The sequence below is a fragment of the Grammomys surdaster genome, unplaced genomic scaffold, assembly GCF_004785775.1.
Source record: "Grammomys surdaster isolate TR1022 unplaced genomic scaffold, NIH_TR_1.0 372, whole genome shotgun sequence".
Classification (NCBI taxonomy): Eukaryota; Metazoa; Chordata; class Mammalia; order Rodentia; family Muridae; genus Grammomys; species Grammomys surdaster.
The window spans coordinates 2,115,783-2,141,867 of record NW_021604791.1 but is presented as its reverse complement, the minus strand read 5'-3'; the positions used below and the strand labels follow the sequence as shown (position 1 = coordinate 2,141,867).

At 36.1% G+C, this 26,085-nt stretch overlaps 1 protein-coding gene across 1 annotated transcript in view; it reads left to right on the top strand.

Annotated features, from left to right (window-relative positions):
• The window catches only part of Adgrl3 (adhesion G protein-coupled receptor L3), a 444,442-nt gene extending 418,640 nt beyond the window's left edge, over nt 1-25,802 (top strand). The window contains exon 23 of the mRNA XM_028780743.1: nt 23,308-25,802. Within this exon, the coding sequence (XP_028636576.1) occupies nt 23,308-24,107 (800 nt within the window). The 3' untranslated portion in view covers nt 24,108-25,802. The remainder of the gene's footprint in view (nt 1-23,307) is intronic.
• The last annotated feature ends 283 nt before the right edge of the window (nt 25,803-26,085 follow it).

The window sequence follows — 26,085 nt, the reverse complement described above, 5'->3', positions numbered from 1 at the left end:
GGAGAGGGAAGAGAGGGAAGAGAGGGAAGAGAGGGAAGAGAGGGAAGAGAGGGAAGAGAAGGAAGAGAGGGAAGAGAGGGAAGAGAGGCAAGAGAGGGAAGAGAGGGAAGAGAGGGAAGAGATGAGAGGAAATAACCTGGCTGCCATAGAAATGAATGAACACAGTTTGAAGTGAGCGTTGGTAAGCACTTAGAGTACAGTTTTATACCGGAAGCTATTGTTTTTATCAACTCAATTATTTTTATTACTAAGACAGTTGTTCTCATCTTAACGTCAAACAAATTGATGAGACAGTTTCAGGCCTGTTTCCATGAGTGTTTTATACTGTCACTTAGAAATAGGTTGTCCACCTCTCCTGCTTTATGATTAAGTACCTTATATCAGAGCTCTATGTGACATCACAATAAAGGGCAGCACATCCCCACAGTTACAAAGTGCTGGGCCAAATAATATGCACGCTGTGTTTTGTGCAGACACACATGGTTTACACTAACTTTGTTGAGGTTTGGTTTGCCTTAGAGTCACTGAGATAGTAACTGTAATTAGTGATGATTTAAACTTTTTTGTATCATGTTGTGACAAGTAAAAATAGTGAATGGAGATTTTCATCCAAATACAAGAAAATGCATAAAAACGAAACAGACCCATTCTTAGTCCTTTATTCCTAATTTCTTATTCCCTAACGATGCTCATTTTAAAAGTCCCTCTCAAGGCCTCTCCTTTTCAATATAGTGCCCATGTTTTTCTTCATGAAAATTTAAAGAGACATCAGCATATTTCCACTTTCCCCTCTAGATGATCACTCCTGCCTCAGTGGCCTTGAAATTAATTTGCTTGCTGTGTGACTGATGTTCTTTGCTGTTAAATAATGCCATCTGGAGAGGTTTTGCAGTTTGACCCTACAAAGGAAACTAGCATTCTCAGTGAGATCCTGCCAAAGTACCTTGATTCCAGAGATTCCAGCAGCCACAGCAGAGTTGTTGCTTAGAAAAGGTGGGACAATGGGACTTGAATGCTAGCCTTAAGGCCTATTGTAAGGATAGAGGTACACTATTAATTAATTTTTTCTAGTATTGTGATCAGATTTAATGTAAAAACACCATCCTATGCAAGATTGGTAATACTTGGTATAGTGAGCTATTTTTCTGACATTAGCGTAAAGAACAATATATAACACTGTATTTTTTAAATTTATTTCCCATTAATCCTCTCAAATTTCATCCATTATGAATATAGCAATACAAAGATGACTGGGCCAATTTCAAGTAAATTCAGAGAGAATGAACCAATTTTGTACTGATTGGTTTCACACGATTTCTACTCTTTTGAAGATACTTAATGAAGCTGTTAATTGCAGGGTCTTAAAATTCTTATAGCATGTCATGTTATTTTAGTAAAGAGCTGGGGAAAGGGTGAAAACGAGTGTTGATGTGAGGTGTGACCATGAGTGGCGCTGCACGTCGCAGGGCGTTTTCAGTTCCTGTGTTAATTTCCCTGGATATAGGAAGGAACACCTCCTTCCCCAAATGTCTCAACTGATAAACTCTTCATTTTATTTTTACCTCCTTTTTTCTTTGAATTTTTCATACCTATAGACAATATACTTCAGTCATATTCATAATCGGCCCCTCTAGGACTACCTATCACTTCTTCCTTCAAGTTTATGCCTTTAGTTTATCTATCTCTCTTTATTATTTTACCTTACAGAGTCCATTAATGCTGAGTGTATACTTATCGGTATGGGGTCAGTCACTGAGGCATTGCCAACCTTCAAATGTCTACACTCCCCAAAAGAAGTCACTCTTCCTCAGCCCTGACACCATCAATTGTCAAATAACATCTAAAGTAGGAATAGAGCCCTGGAAGAGCCTCCCCAATTCATCTCACTATTTTTTAATCCCCATATGATTAGAGAACTTTGAGAATTTATTTCTTCATATCTCTAAAGATAGTCTTTAACCTCCTTCTTTAATGTTGTCTTATTCCCCAGGATCATATCCTCCCTGCATTCAGGCGTGTGTAACATATTTAGGTATGTGACATCTAAGATTCATACTTCCAAATAAACACTTCAGTCACCTCGGCAACATAAACAATCATATCTGTGTGCTCAAAAGTTTATATCCTCTGCTATCAAAATAAACATGTTAGATATGACATCTTTGCATCTTCATATAGTCTAACCTTCCATTCATTCTTAGATTCAGCTATACAATTTAGAAATGATAATTCCATACCTAAGTTAGATATGCACTTCCATTTTTGACTCGAAGAGTGTTGACCCTTGGAAACTATAAGCTATAGTTTAAGAAACTTTTATTTTTAATTTATATTTTCTTCCTAATTCATGTTACTGCTCAGTATATCAGAAAAATATCATTTTAAATTTTATATATCTTAACCTAGTTTCTTTCAGTCACGCCATCTCAGGACCTATTAAGGATGAAGAATTTGTCATGCAGGACAGAGAGAATTTTAGTAATTTTTTTTGTTATTGTTTGGGTTTTTTCTTTCTTTATTTGTTTTTCCATCTCAGATATTATTTTTTAATATCTTGTTGCATCATATATATTGAATATATCAGATAATCTTTCTAGATTTTCCGGTATAACAAACTTGATTGTTACCTGGCCTTTATTCCTAGGTGTTATATAAAACTCTGAAAGGGTTATTGTTGATTTTCAATATAAACTCTTACATATTCTTAGCAAAGTATTGAACATCTTAGCAAATCTTCAGTTCTTGCAACCAGAGCCACAACCAAAGTAACATCATTGATGGCACGATACAACCCGGGAAAGAGATCTTTAGGGCAGTTGTATGGTGAATGTAGAGTTTCAGGAAAGTGTGACCTCCAATAGAAGCCAACCTTTCCACAAGCTTGAGTGTCAGCAAGAGGATTTATTTGCTGGTTTACTTAAATATTTACTGTATTGTCGGAAGGCTATGGCTGTGCTCAACTTGAGCTCTTCCCAAGATTACACACAAATAAATCAAAATTTCTCCTCAGTACTGTATTCTGGCACTGGGCAATGTAGTCATCTTTCCAGTCCTCACTCCTGCTCATCACTCCTGCTTAGGAAATCTCATGGTGAACAAATGTAATAGAATACAATTGTAACAGTAAATGAAAATTGAGTTTGATCTATTTTTCTTCTATATCTAAATAGAAATTAAGATTCTGAAATAAGGTTTTATTACGTTTTTGTTATCACAAGCATTATGGTTACATTTATTTTTCCTTTCATTTAATTAATTAAATTGAGTTCAGACATTTTTATTTACAGCCAAGGTTTGCAAGCTAGCTGCTCCAATGTGCTGGGGTGCAGCAACCCTAGCCCTAGGATGCGGTAATTTCAAAGCTTTGCTTCTTCTGAATTAGAAAAAAAAAAAGCATTTTCCCCATCTTGTGAGATGGCTTGGCTAGTGTCACAGGCTTTCATTTCTCTGTCACTTCCCTACCTCTGTTTTGTCACACAAGTTAATATGATCTAAATATTATGAATGGACATCTAACAAGAAAGGCTCTGGGTATTTAAGCCATACAGAGTTGTTTCATGTTGGAAGAGTGACCTTTACATGTCTAGCGCTTGTTTATTCCTGCAGATAGGTTCCCATTTCCTGGTTAAGAGTTATATCGATCTCCATAAACATCCTTCATCCATGTATGCAGGCAGTAAAATCATGATGGCCCGTGGCTATTTACTTTCATAGATTTGTAAGAACACAGCTACCTACCTTTTGAAACCTGACCTGATCTGCTAGCAACACGTCTAGAGGAATGGGGAAAGATCGCCACTTAGAAGACATTTACAAGTTCTGACTTCATTCGTAGCCTCACAGTGCAGCTCTCAGAATTATACAGTCTAATTCAGTGACTTCTGACAAAGGCCTTAATCTCTTAGAGGCCTTGCAATAAGGATCTACAGCGGAATGAAAACTGAGTCTTGCCAGTGTCTCAAGGAACCCGACATTAAAATTCACCGTTCACTGCTCGGCATTTCCTTTCCTTTTTTACTCTCCAGAAAACGGTGGGATGAATGAATTGGTTCCCTAGATGCCAAGTAGAACAAGTAGTGATAATTTACCTACGATGACGCTAGCTTGAGGAGAGCCAAAAAAAAAAAAAAAAAGGAGAAAAAGAAAAACAAAAATAGTAAAGCTGATTTGTCCCTTCTAAATTACAAAGAAATGTAAATTATATCTATTCCTGTTTTCCACTTTGATTTGAATCTATATCTTAGTAGCAATCCAATAAAGATAATGTATTTTCCCCTTCCTTATATCGTGATATAAGCAAACACTGTCTCCTGTTTACTTCCAAACCCCGTCCTACCCTCCAGAAGCTTAGAGAACAGTAGTTCGATTCAGACAGCCTTGCTAAATAACCATTGTGTAGCGAGCAGAGACGTGAGTAGACCTGATTTGAACGCATGTCTTCTCAGAGCCCCTATTGTCTTTCTCAGGAGGCTGGTCACTGAAGCAGAAGCAACTTCACAGTAAATCACCTGCTAGCTCATTAATATTCAGGCTTCCAAACATATTTTGTTTTTATGCTTTTAAAGCGAATGCAAATGAACAAATGTAAGGGGCGTTTGACTGTGATTAATGATTTATATAAATTAAAGTTACTAGGGTAAAACAGCACCCTCGCTCAGCGCACTTTATTAATATCAGTAAATACGATTTGATTTATGTGCATAAAATAAGTGATATTGCCCCAAAACCTCACTGTTCTGAAGGATTATAAAATCACTCACTATAAATATTAACCAGCTCCTAATATAATCTGACATCTACTTCTGAAGTTTGCAAAACGATTTAATAATCTGCTTATAGTGGTAGCATAGCTTCATAAATCAGAACCGCGTGCCCAACATACGTTTTGTTATGAGCAAGCATTATGAAGCGTAAACGAGTATTCTGGGGCATAACTCAGCCTTTCCAGTATTATATTTATTCTGGTGTTTTCATTGCCCCTACGGGGGGTAAGGGCTTTCTATATCAATTTCTTCCTTTGGATGTGACATCAATAAAAACTCAAAGTTTAAACTAAACCTAAAGAAGTCCTGTAAGATAAAGGAACCCTCTTTTAGAAATCGAATTTAATAACCAAGTGCAGCACAAGTAATGATTTTTAAAGGTGAGACACTGATTCAATTAGAGGAGTCGTGGTATGAATGTGATTCCTAGTTCAAGGAGGCCAAACGTGTCCGTAACAAATGTCCCATCCACCCGCAAAAGGAAATACATTACAGATCAGTTTAAGTCAGTCAGGGGCAAAGCTATTTAACGCCTTGGTAGAAGAGAAGGAGAAAGTGCTTCTGAAGAGTTACTCAGCAGCCTCCTCCCCCTCTCTGCTCCACCTCCGCCCTGTCATATGGTTCCATCATATGGTCCAGTTTCATAGAAAGTTGTACAGTAGTGAGCACTGTTTGTATGTGTTCTCAGTCAGTCGCCAGTCGGCTGTCTGTAGTATCTAAAAGGATTTTCACAGCGCAGCTTGGGACAGATCACAGCAGAGTAGAAGGCTCCACGAGTGGAGGTTTATTAAGAGAATGGGAGAGCGAAAGGAGAGAGAGAGGAGTAGAGACGTGGAGGCCGGCCGTGACCACGTGGAGAGAGGGGGAAGGGAAGGGGGGAGGGGAGACAGCAACCTGCAGGCGCAGGTCAACAGAGTAAGAGAGAGGAGGGGCAAGCAGCCCCTTTTATAGTGGGCAGGGCTACCTGCCTGTTGCCAGGTAACTGTGGGGAGGAGCATACCTGGCCGCTGCCAGGTAACTGTGGAGGTGGAGTTTAACAGATTACTAACAGTATCTCTATCTTTCCTGTCTCAAAATCAGGGTACAGAGAGAGAATCCTTGGTCAGTCGTTAATGTTAATGCTACAGAGCCTTCTTACTTCCCTTTGAAATGTTACTACACTTAACATCATTTCCTAAAGAGTACAATTTGGGTTTTTTCCTTAAGCACTCACTACCTTTTGTAGATCGATGTCGGGGTGCAGCGTGGGTGGGATGTGGTAGCACTCTTCTCTGTAGAGGAAACAATCTGAACGTTTGAGGTTCTGTGTTAGCATCTCATTGTGGTGGTAGACCACCCGAGAACGATGGAGGCTTTTTTGGTTCATCCTTTCAGAGGTTGCCATCTAGAGTAAACTGGCTCCATTGATTTTCAACCCATGACAGGAAGGAGGTGTGAGAGGGGAAACTACTTGAAACTGCTCACATGGCATGAGGAACAAAAGAAAACAGGCAAAAGCCAGGGCAGAGCGTTACCACAGTCACCTAAGTCCCTCCTGTAGCCTCTACCAATGTCACAGTATATACATGTTTTTTTAAGAATATATTTTTAAGTGACCTTTAGTGACCTAATATGACAACTAGCTGTAAATTAGAGGTAAATAGGAATTAGTTATTACACCACAAATTAATATGTGAAAGATGACATATGATTAGCAAAAATATTTATTAGAAAAAACATAAATTGTAATATATATATAATTATACCTATCCAATTAAAACAGCATTTATTAAAGTGTAAACAAAGGCTTATATTTCCCTAGCTCAGTCTAACCTTCAGTACACCAAGGATATGATTGATGGATTCTCTGGTGATTTTCATTATGTTTTCTTCATAATTCATCAACTATATAATGTGGCTACTTTATTACAAAAGTTGTCCGGTATTATAGAAGGGAATATACAACCCCAGGAGGCCGTTAGTGGATTAGGAAATATTAGAGAGGACATAAGAACTGAAGGAAGACAGTCTTTAAAGAAGTACAAACAGTGTTATTTGCAAGATCCTCCGTCTAAACACAAGGTAGTGGGGTTACGGTAATATGTAAAATAAGCCCCCTAAATAGGAGAATTGTCAAAATTCTCCCCATTCTTGAGTAATTTCCTCAATTTATACTTCAGGGATACTTTTGAAAACGTCATGCACAGTTTTATATTTCATTATAGAGTTTTCAGAAAGAATTGGTTTGTCAGTTTGCCTCTGCCTTCATTGCCACCACATCCCGTGCCTTCCTTGTATTATCCACTTCCCCATCCCTAGTTCATGTCACTCATGTCTCTTTAATGCTCACCTCCAACACCTCTTTCACTCCCTCATGGTGTCTTCTTCAGTTTGACAGCCTTTGTCTACACTGACACATCTGATACCCTCACTAAAAATCAGGATCCACATACAGGAGAGAACATTTAAGTTTTTTTTTCAGACATATGTTTCATGCATTGCTTTCAGTTTTATTCTTCAAGTGTTTTCTTAGAGTGGGCCTTTTGAGAGCAATTTTATATAAGTTACATAATACAAGGAAATACCAAAAGTAGACAGTGAATTATACTAGTAGCTTTATGTTCTTGACTTGGAGAACTATTTTATATTACTAAGCAGCCACTGTTTCAAGAGTTCTGAAATTTTATTGGCAAAGACATATGACCAAACATATGAAATTTAATCTTTGAGATTAACTTCATACCAGTTGCAGATTATGAAGACTTTGATTATGAAAAAATGAATCAGTGAGTTATGTACAAGTTCTGGAATCAAGGAGTATTACTAAGTAAATTTTATTAAGGAGGAATTTAGGCTCGTTGCTAATTTCTGTGGTTAAGAAAAGTCGGCCTGTTAATTTCGGCCTCAGTGTGATCTTTAGTAAGCACTTAGCCCTAGTACACAGGTAATAGAACACATAAATACATGTTTTGACCATGAACCATGAGGTTTAGAAGTGAAATTAGCTGGGAATGATAGGACATACCTGATATCTCATCAATAAGGTGTCCAAGATGGGAGAATTTGGAGTAGCAGTCAGGACTAAGCACTGACAAATAATTTCAACAAAAATAAAAACAATTGAGACAAAGCAAAAGGGAAGAATAAAGAGAAAGGAACATAAGTTCGTCACACTTACACGTGGCTGCTTCTTCTGTTGCTAGCAAGTTTCATTGAGAATCCTGAGACCCATCCCCACTACCATTGGTTAGATTACCAGATTGGGCGTGGCAATTTTTCCCAATTAATTTTTGAAACCATCACAAAATATTCAACACATCATTTCTTTCACCAGCAACAGGTTCACTATGTGGGATCTAATACCACAGAGAAAATATCAAATGGGAATAAAAAACCCTAAATTTAAAAATCTTTAGAAGAACACATAGGGTGTAATTAAAACCAAAACAGAACAAAATATGCAAGCAAGACAATGAAAACCAGAGACATAAATAATATATAAAAGAGGTTAGTGATCAGATTATATAAGGATTATCCACACATGAACTAAATAAAAATTCAGTGATTCAGAAGCAAACACAAAAGTACCAAAACTGACAGACAAAAAACAAAAGCAATTTTGGAAAACAGGCTCTCGAGTCAGAAACATGTTTCATGTCATTCACATGGTGAATGACAGAGGACAGTGGTGACAGGAAGTAGCAAGATGCAAGTCTTACACTATTGAGTCTCAGCAAGAATTTGACAATCCGTGCTGCTCCAGGGGATGTGAGCTGATAAGAATGCTCCTGACAACGTTCTAGAGATGTGTTGTAATGCAGAAATAATGCACACATTGACCCATGAACTTGACTTTGAAATATTGGCTAAAGACAACCTCACCAGTCTGGACGTGAACAATTAGGAGAAAATAGAAGGGCTGAGACAGTTAATTCCTCACGTTCTAACCTAAAGCTATGAATTGCAATACTAAAGAAGAGGCTAGAGCTCAGGATCAGCGTCCTTCATTTTATATTGAACTAACAATAAGCCATTCTGTACTTTGGAGGAAATTGTGTCATTGAAATCCATCTTAATAGATTCCCAGTGAATGAATTATCTATTAAAAGAAGCTGAAATATCTCCAAACCATTTGAATGAAATTTAATAGGCAGGTTGATTAAAATTTAATAGCAAACTTGTTGGCTATTAAAAGTGCACAGTGTGATAAATCAAGGTGTCAGGTCTTCAATTTATGACTAAAGAAAAAAATGACAAATGAGCTCTTGACTTTCAACAAAATATTGCTTCTTTGACACTTTGTAACTTCATTCATTGTTTGAAATGAAACATTAAAATGAGAACTTATGTTGAGAGTTATTTTACATAATTTTAAGGGAGCCAGACAGATTGCTTTAGTTGTTTTCTTAATAAGTGACTTCATGTTGAATATACAAGATTATCTATTCCATAGTGTAACACTACAAAACTAAAATGATTATTGATCACATTGTCTTCTGATAGGCAAGAATGAAGGTACAGTTACTTTCTTACAAAGAAAAAGTAATGGGGAGAAAACCAAATATTTAAAATAATGTCTTTGAATTATTTCTCTGAGGTTTTAGAAGGCTCTATAAAAACTACCTACTTTCAGTTTTCTAGCCGATTTTGCACAGCTTAATATAAAATAATCAAATGTTGAAAAGTATGTGAGAGAATATTACTGAACTCCAAGAAGGATCAGAATAAAATTCTGTTGAAACCTTTTTTGTTGAAGGGGATCCTAAAAATACATGAAAACGACTATTTTAAATATTTGAATATAAATCTGGCAATGTCTTGTATGACCTTGAATCAAAAAGCTATATGTTCAAACAAGATAGAATTACAAAGAACAGAGTGGAGGATGAGTTAAAGAGAATTATCATGGTAAAGCTAATTAGAATAAACAGATATTCATTATCTTCTCATTAAATAATAAGACATTGAACATGAGACTTATTGTTCTGTAGTTCTTGGATTGTATTCTCTTATTTTATTGAATCATTAAGACTTCAAATCACAAATTTTTTTAGCCATCTAAATTTGGCGTTCAAATGAGAAATACAAGCACATTAAAAATGCAGTGTGAAGCATAGTACAGAGTACCAATCAAGTTATTTTTAGAGCTTATCAGTCAGTATACTTTTGTTAGCTTGCTGTCAAGAAGAATTGCTGTTTGAAATATTTCTCCAAATGATAAAATAGACATTCAAGTGTGATCCAGACTTTCATCCTGTCTCAGATCTGTCTCCTGCTTCAGTTTGAAAGCATACTGCTCTGAACTAACCCAGGTTACACTGTCATTCTGATGTCCTGATATCAGAACATGGATTCTATTGCTAGAAGGAAAGAGGTAGTATGTTCTGTGGGGAAAATTCTAGTTAAAACAATAAGGCTTGATATTTTACTGTTTGTGGTTCACTCATTCAAAAGCCTTTGTTATCAGTCTTAAACTTCAGGTATTCATAAAGGGAAAAGAAAGTAAATATCCATCCTTTGAAATGATTGTCTTTTCCAGGTTTTAAATCTTGTTTATCTCAAAAACCATAAGAGCAGCTTCTCTGGGTTGTTCAGTATAGAACATAAATATTCTATTTGATGAGCAACTTTCTTGCATCATAAATAAAAGGCTCAGGGATTGGCTCTTTCTGAATAACTATGCATATGTTGAAATTTAGTCTTAAATCCTTTTCATATTTCACTAGACGTCTAAATTTCATTTCTGTAGCAAGTATATAGGTATGAGAAGGTAATAGCCATATTCTGTCTAGGAAATAGACTTTTTTTTTTACATAGCTACTTCATTTTTAGCCTGACTTAGCTTTCTTCCCCCTTTGAATTCTGGCAGATATTTTGGTTTGTTTGTTTGGGAACATTGGTGTTACTACCAAACATTAGTGTTTGAGGAACATTTTATCGCCTCAAATAATTCTATAATTGTTTAGTTCTGCCTGAACAGTTTCAGTAGTTAATGAAGCCAGTATTGTTCTTGAAGCAAACAAAAAAATACCTTCAGCATTTGGCCCATGAACACACTTTAAAAATTATTCCAAATTCATGCTGTAGAGATGATTAGGCGGTTAGGGTTGTTGCTGTTCTTCTAGAGGATCTGGGTTTGGTTCCTGGCACCCACACAGTGACTCACAATCATCCAGGGAGTCTGATGGCCTCCTCTGGCTTTTCCAGGAACCAAGTATGCAATGTGATATGCATATTTGCATGCAGACAAACACTCTTATCCATAAAATAAAAACAAATCACTCCTTAGAATCTATTCAAGTTTGATTTCATGACTCATAGACAGCACCAATCTCAGAAAAGCTTTTCATTATTTAAGCAGAGGGTAGTGTTGTTTCTTTTGTTGGGCTCTGTACACTTGGGATAGAGCAGTTACAACAACCTCTGCATTAAGTTTCCCTAAAGTTTAAACACTTTTCCGCATAGTTAGCTATCTCTGGTCCCCACAAACTTATTTGTGTCTCAAACTAACTAACCAGTAAGCTTAACTTTTAAGCTAAAAAACAGTGACAGATGGTCTGTAAACAGTGAGCTTCTTGGACGTCTTTGGCGATTTCACAGCTGCTAGAAGGGAAGTTTACAAATCAGAAGTCAGTTCCAGGAAAGAGGAAGAGACAAGGTAGACAGATTCCTGGAGAACAGTTTCAGAATTCAAAGTGACCTCCGTCAACTGGGGAAACAGCCAGAAGCAAACAGAACAGACTGTGTCAGACTAGTGCAGTGCAGGACAGCCACAAAGAAAAGACACAAGTACCTTTGAACACAAAAGATGGAAGACGACAGGTTCTGTGCAGGTTTTCAGCTGGAAGATTCAAGCATCAATAACAAGCTGAAATTAATTTTCATGTTTGTTTCCCTCTGCACAGACGGTGCCACCATTCAAAAGTATAACTGTCGACCCCCATGTGAGTGCAAGCTATAGGGAAGGGGAACTCATACTTCCTTAAAGGATTTCTCCCTTTAAGGGATACTAACTGATAGCTAGGACCTGGTGAGGTGGCTCTTAAAAAACAAAACAACAACAACAAAACTGCGTGGTGTAAACACAGCTTTGAAAAGGTGATTTCTAACACCAGATGAATCCAGGAAAGAGCAATGATTTGATTACAAACATATTTTCCTGTCTCTTCTGTAGCAACACATTCCGGGAATAATCTCTGTCTTCATGCTGTTTGAGAAATAGTAGGTCATCATGTACTACTACCCACTCTTGTTCTTACTGCTGAAGCTTTCACTTGAAGTAATACTCAACATGTGTATAACTAACCTTGGTCTCAAATGGTACATGAGCTATCTAAAAGGCGGAGGACAGTAAAAAAAGAAAACGGAATTTTAGTTAGTTATTCTTTTCATTTCATCAGCCAGTGCCTCCTCGTTCCCAAAGTAAAGACTAATATACATTTCTATTCCAGAGGACTAAATTATTTTCAAATTTATAATTATAGCATGAAGAGTAGAAGAATCTCCTATGATGGCTGTGGGTCATTGCTTATGATCAGTAACAAACTGGTTCTGATATGCTTCAGAGTATGAGGAAGTGTTCTTCTGAAAATTTAGGTGTCCGAGACTGAATTTGGTTTTATGTGATGAATACTTAGCTTAATACCTACGAGCATTTCAGTCCATGTGTTCAGCCTTTCTCAGTTGATGGAAATCAACTTTAAAGCTCAGCTTGTTTTCCTGTATCCATAGTTGCGCTGTCTGAAGTGCTTTGAAAGTATACTCCAAAATTCTAAAACATAAAATCAAATAAAACACTTGGGAACTGAAATGGAATTGTATTCTGGGAAAGACACACCAGAGGGATTACCTGTAAACACTCTAATAGCATCACTAGAATTCGTTCTGAAGTTCTTTCAGTTCCAATGCTTACCATTTTCCCTTTATATACTGGGATTTCTTATAAGATAAACAATAATAAAAAAAATCTAAAATACTGAGCCATCACCTTCTTGTTTATACAGAATTCTTTCAAACTTGTTTTTTATTTATTGCATAGCTTCTTATATATTACTATAAAAGATTTTTACATTAGAGGGCAAAGAAATAAATATTTAATATTTTATGTTCATTTTTGCTGTGTGTTTGTGTGTGTGTGTGCGTGTGTGTGTGTGTGTGTGTGTGAAGACAGGCCAGAACAAGTGGTTATCACATCTCTTCCTCTGTAATTTTTCATCTTTTTGGGAGAGGAGTGGTTGTGTACAGAAAAATAGTGATTATTTTACAGGATTTTTTTTAAGGTGAAATTTTTGCTATTAAAATATAATTACATCACTTTCTCACTTTTCTTTTCTCTTCTATCCTCTCCTGTCTTTTACAACCCACCTTGCTAGCTCTCAAATTCTTCTTCACTTCTATTTCTTTAATTGTTATTACACATACATATGTATTTATATATATTCTTAAATGTATCACTACAAGCTACTGAGTCTTATTTGTATGTATAAGATTTCAGGGTTGGTTTTGAGAGTTGGGTTTTTCAATGATCCTGGAGCTTTACTGATTTAGCAACGAAAACCAGTAAGCTGCAGAGAAACTTCCTCTTCACCAGCACTAACATGGTGTGTGTTCAACCCCAGCACAGGGCTTCTCACCTGGGCCGTTGAAGGTCAATGCTTTCATGGCCAGGGCTTTACCACCCAAACCATCTCTGGTCCACAGTTTACATGTTATGTTACATAAACCAAATAAATAAAACACATGAAAACTTCAACCCTTCGTTTGTTCTCCAATTAACTCCCATTAGATCGCATGTGGTAATTAAGGGGTGTACAGAGAGATTCAGGAATAAAATCTTACCCCTTTTCATATTTGAAGGAATGTAAATATTTTTTGAGTATTTTCTGTTTTTAAGTTTTTGACATTAGTTTATTCTCAGTTATATTTTTCATTTTCTATTTACATAGAGTAGAAGTGAATGGGAAATTATTTGATTCAGAATACCAACTTTCTGCAGTAGACATAATTTACATATAACTTGTTTTTTTAAAAATGTTTTGTAGACTAAATCCTGTGTCAAACAATCATAAATATATATAAAAAAACTAAAATCCATAAATGTTTAAGCTTTAAGACCTTCTATTTTTGTCACAAAAGCACTGAAATAAATTGTTTTTAACTTTAAAGAATTAAAGTCTCATATGTATAATTCTTCATTGAAAAGTAACGTCCTCACAGATGTTATCACATGAGTAAAAGCAGGCCTCACACTGCACAGCGAGGGAGTATTTGAATGACTATATATGTAACTTCAGACAGCAAGTGCTAACTACTTGCTAGTGAATACTTTAAAAATCCCACACAGTATATGCAGAAGGCAAACAATGACATATTGACTGAAAGATCTGATATTTTTGTCTTTAGTGTGCTGACAAGCTGCATGCCGCTTTACATTAACTCTTGGGTTTCTCACTTTTGTGGTTAACCTAATTGTCTGTTGATTAGCATCTTATCAGATAGAGGTTTATTATTTCAAAGAACATTAACGCTACTGTCACCTAATTTCCCCTTACTGCTGTTAAAATATTTCTATGAGTGGAAAAGAGTATTGTGTTGCTAACCCAATCTAGCTCATTTTTATCCTAAGGTAACTATAGATCTGTGTGTAACTGTACAAAACAATGTGGAATTACCACATACACCAGCATCTTCTGAAACTGAGTATTGCAACCAGGATATTGATCTGTAACACTCTGTTCAGTTTTATTCCATCTGCTTCAGTGGAGCTGTGCTTGTATGGTTATTTGTTGAGTGCAGTTCCATACTCAAGAAGATTATGCTTCCACTATCACAGTCAGTATGTAGAATAGTTTCCTATTCATAATATTGTACGATATGCTCTTGTGGCCGTGCCCACTTGTCATTTGGATCGTCACCAACCACTCTTTTTTCATAATTTCTTAATATACATATAATAAATAATAAATGGAATGACATAGTATATGAACTTGGGATTTGGCTTTTCTCTCCTGCTATAATCCATAGAGATTTGGCTAGTTTTACAGTGAACTGTGGTTGGCTTTTATGATTGCTTAGTCGTCTTCCACAGTAGGATATACACTGTCTCTATATCTTATAAACCAGTTGAAATAAATTCAGGCTCTTTCCTGTTTGGAGGTATTAAGAAATACAGCTGCTGTGAATTTTCACTTACAAATCGTAGCATGAGCATAGATTTCAGTGACTCTGTAATCAGTGCACAAGTATGCAGTTGCTGGGTGACATAGAGAGTTTTTGTTCAATGAAAAACCACCAAACTGTTTCCCAGAGAAACTGTTTTATATCCCCCCCACCCACCCAGTGATAAGTGATCCATTGGGTTTCTCTGTGTTCTTTACCTCACTCTCTGTTGCAGCTGCTTTTATTTTGTATATGTAATGTTATATGATTACGATTTTAAGCCTCGCTATATGGATACTTACAGGGTTTTGTTTTTGTTTGTGTGTGTGAGCTTACCTAACATGTGGGCATCTTTTCTATGAAAACTGTTTATAATTGTCTACCTGTTTCCAACTGGACTTTGTTTTAATACTGACTTTTAAAAGTCTTCTGAAAGTCTTTTCTATGGTTTAGATTAATGCTGAATGACAAATTCTCATAAATTTAGAACAAATACATTCTCCAAGTCTACAGTCTCTATGTTCACTCTCATATCTAAACTCCATAAACCTGTGTACACCACCCTCCTCCTGATATGACGTGTGCTTGTGTTCTCTCACTCAAGTTAACCCCTACATCTGACATAAATTATACTCTAACATATCATTTTCATATATGGCCTACGTATTTTCAATATAATTATACCTGTTATCTTTTTCATTTGCTCTATTGGTTTTGTAGGCAGCAGATTTTCATAGTTACACTAATATGCTAGACACTAAGAGTATCTGTTTGCATATAAAACTATGTTACTTTAGTAAGCCAAAGTTTGAACAACTAATTGGAAAATGGAAAATATATGTATGTATGTGTGTATTGCTTAATACCATAAAGTTGATACTTTGTTTAAAATTAACAACCATATAATGTTCACCATATTTGTTAGGCCACCAGATTAGTATGCTTACTATGGTGTACTAATGAATAATTGTATTTTATTTTATTTCAATTAAATATTTTTCATAGAATTTAAAGAAATACCAAACTCTTCTGTTGTGTCAGCAGTTGCTCTCCAAATGAATGTTCAGTCATACTTGTAGCATTTTATTCTTTTTCTTTTAACATTCGTGAGAAAAAAAAAGAAAAATATTTAATGGTTTCTGTGAATGAGGGGATGTCTTTGTTTAGTTGTAGCTTTCTTTCTGCATTTTAACCTTTTCTTTTTCTGGCTTTAGCTTTGTGTTCTGTTTGTATGGATGGCAAGGTTTAATTTATTTTCTTTAAATTTGGTTTCAATTCTTAGCAAGCATGGGAATGTATTCTTACATACCCCTTGGGAAAGAGAACATCCTAAATGTGGCTTAATCAATACAGTAAATTCTTTCTTTCCCAATAACTCAAACACGTGCATCATTGAAATGTGTGTGCCAGTGGCATCTTTTTTTAGTCTATTTAGCTGCTGCCTGTAATCAGGACTATGTCAACTGTTGTCATTCTAAATGTTTCCTTTCTTTTTTTCAAGCACATTTGCCTGATTGACCTTTTTTTTTTTCTCTGTCTTTCTATGGGGCTGCTCCAGGAGCCATGGCTAATCATCTTATAAGCAATGCTCTGCTTCGTCCGCATGGTACTAACAATCCCTATAATACATTGCTTGGGGAACCGGCGGTCTGTAACAACCCTTCTATCAGCATGTACAACGCACAAGGTGTGCTGGAGTTTATCTTAATTTTTTTTTCAAGTGAGAGTCCCACTTTATGTAGCTTTTATGGGCACAATCTATTTGCTTTCTTTTCCTCCCGCCTTTTCTTTGTTTTGGAAGCAGACACACAGAGTCCTTTTACATTCTACTCTTCCTGTTGCTTTGATTTTCCATTTTCCTTAGGTTTCCTTAGTGAGTAGACTCCTTTCTGATAAGCAAATGCCCGATCCATCCGTCCGTGTTTGTTTTCCTGTGCTGTTATGAAATGTATCGTGTGATGTGTCAGTCCCTCCCTGTTATTCATTTATTTCTAAATTAAATACCTGTACATTTATTGTGAGACATGAGAATATTTGCCCAAGGTAAGTAAGATAAAGGAAGACTTGATTCAGTAGTCTTAACGTTATAAGATTGAGGAAATAAATCTTCCTTTGCTGTATCATGAAGTTCACTCCGGGCACCAGACATTAGTATTGATGAAAGCATTAGATTAACTCCAGGGGAAAGTACACTGACCTAAGGCATGGAAGAGCTGGAAGACATCAGCTACTCCACTTCTCTCTCAACTCCCACCGGGCCTAGTGGAGTTGGTCCAGGCAAGCCACAAAACTTCTTTTTATCCCATGGCTTCCTGTGAAGACGGTCTCTTTGTGCATTGTCTTGCTTGAAAATTACATAAAATTTTTCTCTCAAAAACCAATGAGCACGTATCTGTTTAAAAATCTTATAGTATAAGCTTGACTTTCTTTTTAACCTTTTAAGAGCATAGATATTTGTCACAGGCACAAAAGCCTCTTTAAGTACCCAATTTCTGTACAGGTGAATGGATCACAAAAATTATTCAAGTATAAGTCGCGCAAAATAAAAATCCTACCTAGAGAGCTATTTATTGAAATAATAGTTTTTTTCTTTCTTTTTTTTCTTTAAACTGAATGTGATAGATTAGCAATCGATTTCTGTTATACTCAGAATATTGGATAGCTTGTTTGTGCTTAATTTAATTTGAGGTGACTGTGGTGTGGTTGTATAAACTTATGCCCCATTCTTAAAGGGGGGTGCTCACTGCAGTGCGCCAACAATGTCTCATGCCATCTGAGCTTGCCCAGGTGGCTCCTTCTCAGATGTAAATAATTACCTGAAAGCTATTTTTAAAGCACCAAAGTTAGCCATTAAATGGTGATTTAAGCTATTTGCAAATAAATTTGGGACTTTTCAGTTTCATCCAGTTTCTAAACAAAAAATGGCATGCCTATGAGTCATAGACTCGGAGCATCTTTGCTCAAAGGCTTTGAGAAGAGGGACAGAGAACATGAAATCCTCATTTGCTGATGTCTAGAAGGATCAATTATTCCTCAACCAGTGGCCTCCACACCTCAGGATATTATCCAGCCTATGTATTTTGGCTGAAGTGCTCGGTTTGTTTTTCATATGTATATAGATCACCTTGGGTATGCCGCTTAGAGCAAAGAGGCCTGTGCTGTGTTATTATTTGGTGATTTTTTTAAAATATTAAAGACAGCTAATGTGTTTTTCCCCTTTCCTTCTGTTTCCCTAATCAAACAGAACTCTCAAGGTGAGACTGTTTCTTGGCCCATTTCATAGTCTCACTCTCTACAGTCTCTTGTTTGTCAGGGTCCCTGTGCCATTGTGGTGCCTATGAACTGTGTCCTGCGCAGTATGCACAGTGTGCCAGATGTGGTTTGGCAAAACAGAGGCTGGTAGAAAAAATTTTTTTTACTTTATTCCTCATTATTTTTCATAGCCCAACTAACAAGTAAATATGTCATTATAAACAATTTAAAACATGCTGAGATATTAGCACATTTTAAATGATGTTAAGTGACTATTTGCACCATGTTTGCTAATTACATGTACTCAATATTATTATGTTTATAGAAGATGCTGGCAATTGTTTTAAACACTCAATTTAGATTACATTTGTTTTGCTTTTCATATATAATTTATAATTGCTTATGGAAGGAAAAAGTAGCAGTTCTTAATTGAAATGTTTTTCCTAAGTCAGCATTTATCTTTCTGTCATTATCCTAAAATCAAGGAGTTTTTAAAATATGGAACACAGGTTAAAATGATTACCTAAGGGAGTTCCAGTTATGAAGCCCTACTAGTAATCAAACTCAAGTTTAAAGCCATGCTGGGTTATGTTCCTAGACAAAATACATATAAAGATATAAAACCAAAATATTCAAAATGTGAAATCTAAAATAATACCATATACACACAATGTTATTCTTATGTAATTCATTACTAGACATTGTTGTACAAAATTATCAATAAATATACAGACTTCATCCAGATGAATTTGTCTTTTATTTCACCAAATTTAATAAATGCTAATGACTATTCTTAAAAAAAAAGAACTTAAGTATTTTTGTTCTTTTTAAAGTCAAAATTTGAATTGTGTAGCTTATTTATGTTATAGTTTTTTTAAGACGTATGGAACTATACTAGCATTTGGAGCATGTTTTAAAAAACTAGCAAAAAATAAATCTTTGTGATTGTCATATTGCTACTAATCTTATGCCTTCAAAAATCTCTCATGAAATATAGGCAGCTTGGTATGTACTAGCGTGGTTCATATTGAATTGGCACTTGATTTTGTTTGGTGCTTCCTCTAATTCAACTGTGCCAAACGCTGTTTGGGCATTGAATCATTCAGTTTGAAAGTAGTCATTCTTGCTCCCAAGTGCCTTTTCTTAAAATTTGTGAAAATGTATTCACAGTGTTACTGAAGTATATGGAGTTAGAAATAAAAATGAAGAAAATACATTTGTTACACTAACTTGAAAGACTATGTATAGAAATATCTAAAATATCATATATTATTTCCGGACCATTATCTTCTTCTCAGGATGAGAAATTTTATAAAGATAAGTCTCATTGAAAAACCTGCCAAAATAACGCTACATAAAGAGAAAGTCATGATTTTACTAAAATAAGCGTATTTTTTTCAAAGTAATTGAATTCAAATTCAAAACTTTAAAGAAAAACAAAAAGTCATAGGGCAGGATGCAGTGATGAGTGCATTATATTTGCTAGGAATACAAAGTCGTACAGGATATAAATTAATATTACCTTATGGTTCCCCAACCCTGTGGCAGATCAGTACAGGAGAGCAGAGCTGGGAGAAGTCTACGCCTACTTTCTCATTTTTCCTCCTCTGCATTAACAGTGTGGCATCAGAGGAGGCCCAGGTTCCACTGATCTTAGTTCCCTTGCTGAATGAGCCCAAATGAGACTAGAAGCATTTGGACCAGCTGGTAAACAGCTAACTGTTTAGTTTGAATTCTTCTTCTAAAGCTAATTCAAAGTTTTAGCTGGGATTTCCTTTGCATTTTAAAAATGTGACACAACTCTTTTGTAAGAGGATAATCAATACTTAAAATTCAAAACTACCCCTTCAGCCAGAGAATATGACTAAAGTGTGCATGTATGAGAACATCCGCTGATAAATTTGTGCAATTAGTAAACACTGACAAAAATATTTGTATAAAAAAAAAGACTTTTTGTATTACAAGCCAGAGTCTTCTGAAGCGATATGGCCCAGTAATTTCCTTCATTTTTATTCTTGGATACTTTAAACTTCCTATAAACAAAAGAACAAGGAAAAGTATTCTCGCTGATTGCAGATAGATTTTTCTTGGAAAAGAAATTGGTGGCTTGTCTTTTTTTTTTTTTTCCAAGACAGAGTTTCTTTGTGTAGCCCTGGCTGTCCTGGAACTCACTCTGTAGACCAGGCTCACCTGGAACTCAGAAATCCACCTGCCTCTGCCTCCCAAGTGCTGGGATTAAAGGCATGCGCCACCACTGCCCGGCTTGTCTTTTAAATCATCTACTCTTAATATAGTTTGCAATATAAAATGATATTGCAATCTAAAGAAAACTTTCTATTTTGGATGGAAGCTTTTCTCTTTCTTACTGGGAGGCAGAATAATAGATGGATTAAATATTTCCCCTGTACTTAAACCTCTTATTAATGTGAGCCTCAGATAGCTCAGGCTTGACCTTCTCATTTTTAAACAACTCAGCATCTCTATTATTTAGCTATGCTTGTAGTACAAATTTAGGGTTTTTGAAATATAATTTATAAGTAACGAATCTTTTTAAAATTGTTTTATTTACATTCCAAATGTTGCATCTTTAATAGAAGACAAAGATAACTTCATTTATATTATATAAACAGTACAACAATGTGTAAAACAGAGATTGTGATTGGACTCCATTAAAAACAAACAAACAAACAAACAAACAAACAAACAACCAGCATCTGTCTAGGCTCAATGGAGTGAAATAACCCTGGTGCAAGAGAGAGAAGAAACACAAGACCCAAAAGAACAGAGTTATGAGAACTTCAATTCCAGTTTTCTTTCTGTATTTTCTTTTTAATTTCGCTACTAATTTCTAACAGTGGGTGTCGTTCCTTATAAGCTGGTACTTTCTAACACCACATCCTTATCCTATTGAAACACAGCAGTAGAAACAGTCACGGCTCACCCTCCTTTTTTACTCTCTGGTTTGTGTGACAATTTGAAGTGTCATATGAGTGTATAAGAAATCTGTGAGCTGTGGCAACACTTATTAAAAGCTTCATTGTATTTGGTGTGTGTTAAGCGGGAGGGCCCTTGTTTTCTGACTAACATTTTAGTGTTTGAATTGTGGTAAACCATGTAACACAAATTCGTGAATTTGGGGACGGTGGAAATGATTTCCCGTGACTCCTTTTTCTGCATATCATCAATTTGCTTTTGACTCATGTTCCTCCTACTGTCGCCGTAAGCTTACTTGTTGTTTTTTCTTTCCTTTTCTTCATGCTGTCGTTTAGAGCCCTACAGAGAGACAAGTATGGGAGTAAAGCTAAACATTGCATATCAAATGTAATTTTTTTCAGTTCACTTTTATTGCATCACATATAGATGATGTAGTTATTAAAAACAGTTCATCTCACAATTTCAAAACTTAAAAAAAAAAGAACCTATCATTCAACTTCTATAACTATCTGCTAATAGAGATTAGACGCTCTCGTTGTCTGATTCTTTTATCCTGTCACGTAGTCAACATAATTGTTAAGTCTCATGTATTGTCTGTGTGAGTTAAATTGTTTTTAAATTAAGCGTTTATTTTCCTTTGCAAAGTAACCCATACACTTTTAATTTTGATTAGTGCATTTCCATCATTAAACACGTGTCCCATTGCAACGTGCCCGCTTGATTTTCTACCGCTATTTTAAGCCTGATACCAAATGCATTGACAACAAAATTTAAAAAAAAAAAAAATTTCAATGCATCCACAACATTATCATACCCATTAAACATACCGTACCAGCTGCTACAACAGCAGTCACCAGTCATACTCAGCCCTTTTAAAAAGCATTTACTTTTTATTTCCCTTAACATTGTGAATTTGTGTACCAGATATTTTATGACATGAAAATAAATCGCTTCAAACTATGTCTGTGGTGGCTGCTTATTAATGGATTTTTATGAATTGCTCTCTTTGAAAACCGTTTGGTGTGGATGCGAAGTAGGCAAAAGGCCATATGAAATTGGCATAAGCATGTGACGTGTCCTTTCAACCTGTCATTGAACTGGCTTTTCAGAAACATAATTGCATCACAGATATAGAATGAGTGCTATATTTTCACAATTTAGAAGTGTATCTAGAGGTTTAAGAAAATCCTTCAAGGAAATTTTTGGACTTCACCATAGCTTCCTTATTTACCAGCACTGGTTAAATGTGTAGGTGATTTTTTTTTCTTTTGTGGCTGTGCTTAATGTAATTTATGAAACTATTATAGATTCTTGAACTGCTTATTCAAAAGACTACAAAAACCTTGAAGTTTGTGGTTAAATTTATTTTCCTGCAGCTCTTTCTTACCAGAATAAAATGTCTATCTTCTTTAAAAGTAAATTTTAATATGTCCCAAGTCATCAGTCATTATAAGAGGATAACTTTAAATATATTGTGCTTTTAGGAATCAAACACTGTGTTTTTACACATTCTTATGAAGTATTCTCCAGTGACCCTAAACAATAATTGTTGGGTTATTAAACAGTAGTAACTAATGTGATTATAGAAGAAAAATGCAAAAAAAAAAGATCCAAGTACTTTTGAAAGCATGTATATTTGACTGGACATTATTTTACAACTTGCAAATTTAACATAATGCATTTGTGGTTTTTGTATGCAAATATTTTCTATTCTTCCTAAACTATATTTATATATCAAGATACCAAATGTTTCTCTTAGTTTTGAACTGCATATTCAAAGTGTCACAAATGAATTATGTTACTTATTTCAGAGATATGTAAAGTTAGAAATGATGATTTAACTGGCCTTAATGTGTATAAATTGAAAGCAGTGAATGACTACATCAAATCTTATTTTTAAGTTGCCAGTTACAACTAAATATACTTTATTATATTCTGTTTGTGTGAAACTGGAAATTAATAAGTTTTTTTTAATTTTACTTTAAATAATTATTTTCTCCATATAACATTTCTATTACACTTTTTGGATTATATACATACATGCTGACATGTATAGATTTAATAGTGCTTTTATTTCTTTCCATTTAATATTTAAATGCTAGCAATTTATACATATTTTAGAGTCATAAATGTTTCTACTTTTGTGTTTGTGTGTGTATGTGTGTGTGTGTTCGATGGCTCATTGGATATAAATGTCATAGTGTCTTGTAATCTTTTTCAGAGGGGCTTCTGAACAATGCCAGGGATACAAGTGTCATGGATACTCTACCACTGAATGGTAACCATGGCAACAGTTACAGCATTGCTGGCGGCGAATACCTGACCAACTGTGTGCAAATTATAGACCGTGGCTATAACCACAACGAGACCGCCCTAGAGAAAAAGATCTTAAAGGAACTCACTTCCAACTATATCCCTTCATACCTGAACAACCACGAGCGCTCCAGCGAACAGAACCGGAATATGATGAACAAACTGGTGAACAACTTAGGCAGCGGGAGTGAAGATGACGCCATAGTCTTGGATGACGCAGCGTCCTTTAACCATGAGGAGAGTCTGGGCCTGGAACTCATTCACGAGGAATCCGATGCTCCCTTGCTGCCCCCGAGGGTTTACTCCACGGATAACCACCAGCCACATCATTACAGCAGGAGGCGGCTCCCCCAGGACCACAGCGAGAGCTTCTTCCCTCTGCTAACCGACGAGCACACAGAAGACCTGCAGTCACCGCACAGGGACTCCCTGTACACCAGCATGCCGGCCCTGGCAGGCGTGCCCGCTGCAGACAGTGTGACCACCAGCACCCAGACCGAAACCGCAGCGGCCAAGGGTGGTGACGCCGAAGATGTTTACTACAAAAGCATGCCAAACCTGGGCTCCAGAAACCACGTGCACCCGCTGCACGCCTACTACCAGCTGGGGCGCGGCAGCAGCGACGGATTCATAGTTCCTCCCAATAAAGATGGGACCTCTCCGGAGGGGACGTCCAAAGGACCCGCGCACTTGGTCACTAGTCTATAGAAGATGACACAGACATGGCAACCAACAGGACTGCTAACACCTGGTGGACCATCCTGAGTCGATATAAGCAGTGGTCCTCGTGTGTTCTCTGACATCTGATGCTGTTCTCAAAAGAGAGACTCTCTGACATTTTTTTTTTAAACTTGAATTTTTAGGTCAGCCCAGGGGAGAAAGCTAACTGCTGAGATCCTCCTGTGCCCCATTCTTTCCCTTCCTTTCCCCTCAGATGGAGACTTCATTATGTTAATGAACGAGATAAGAAGAAAATGGCGCTCATTGTGGCCTTGTTGAGTTATGTTGTGTTTGTTTAACATCTCTGATGCTCTGTTACTAGAATTACAAGGACCTGATTTTTTTTTAAAAAAGGCCAGAACTATTGTTTGAAATTAGTAACAATGCTGCATCTCGATTGGAGTGCTGCCCCGCCCGTAGAAGCAGAGCAGAACTGTATCACATAGCGGTTCACGGTCACTCGAAACCTGAGTTCACCACAGCGGGAATAGCCGTGAAAAACAAAAGCAAAACAACAAAATTAATAATCTGATGGAGGGGAATTCTAGAATTATATGCTAAATGCATATTTTATGATTTGCTGTATTAACTGATGATAAAACTAATGGCAGAAATAAATTGAACAATTTCTATGTAATGTACAGATACTAGCATTGCGCATATAGTCTTTTCTGTTCCTCCAGAATCTGAGTCCTGTTAATGTAGTGGCAAAGAAGAAATTTTCCTTTTCTTTTGTGCTAGTCTTGCAAGTTTGTCTACCAGTAAAAGAGCAAAGTTTCCTTCCTTTCTTGTTTTCTTTCTTTTTATTTTTTTGTCCCCTCTTCCCCCACTTTTTTTTTCTTTAAAAATTCACCTGGCAAAAAAATAATAATAAATAAATGAAGCTATCACTTTATAAGAATCATTTTCTAGTAATGCAAACAGATTATTTTTTAACAAAAAATAAAATAATAAAATAAATAAAATTAGACTTCCTTCCCTCGCTATATATCTTTATCCAGCCCAAGTATTTCCAACGTCATTTTGCAAATTAGAGCAGGACAAATTTTATGTTTTCGGGGCACATCTGTTGTAATAATGCAAAGCATATTTGGCAAGCAGTTCATCAACAAGGCAGTAGCTACGATTCTAGAAGCTAAGAGGTGTCTCTAGAGCTAGAGGGGCTTCTGCATGTGAAATGCTGTATTCCATAGGCGTTAAAAGTGCTGACTGTGCAGTCTGACCCCCAAGTGGGCACCTGCACTACCAATTGTTAGAGGAAATTCACTCCCTGGTAGTGTGAGTTGAAAGGTCAAATTATTTTGAAGTATTTTTTTTAAAGATTTCTGTTAACAGGGAAATTTATTTATTTGACAGGATTTTAAGTAATGTAGGAATACAAATGGTAAATTAGCAGCACATATAATTTTTTTTTAAATTTATGATCCATTTTGTACGGTCTCAAGTTGGATGACCTCATTACTAATATTTGTTGTAAAAGTGAAACTTGTTTGCCGACCAATAAACAACTGATTGAGATTTAGAAGAGATTGCTTTGACGTATGTACTATATTGTCAAGTCCTCTTTTGACTTTTCTTGCCTTTCCTTTTCTCTAATTTTTCAGAGTCTAAACTCTCCTTTACTATTGTGACCCAAGTGAGCAACACACACACACACACACACACACACACACACACACACTATATCTGACTTGAATATCCAAACACAATGGTACAGGCTTTTGGAGACAAAGACGACCAGGAAAGTGGGATGGGCTGCAGACAGATGCATAGCTCCCACTCAGTGAGATAAGGAAGGTCACTGTGTGCTTATTCCTAAACCAGCTCTTGTCACCAGGCTTATGATGAAAGACAGCCATCCAGTGGTTTAAATATCACTTGATGTGGTTATCTCCTGGCCCCTTTTTGTTAAGCTCCGTTTTGATGGAGAAATTTGGAAATTTAAATTTCCTCAGTTGGTTAAGAA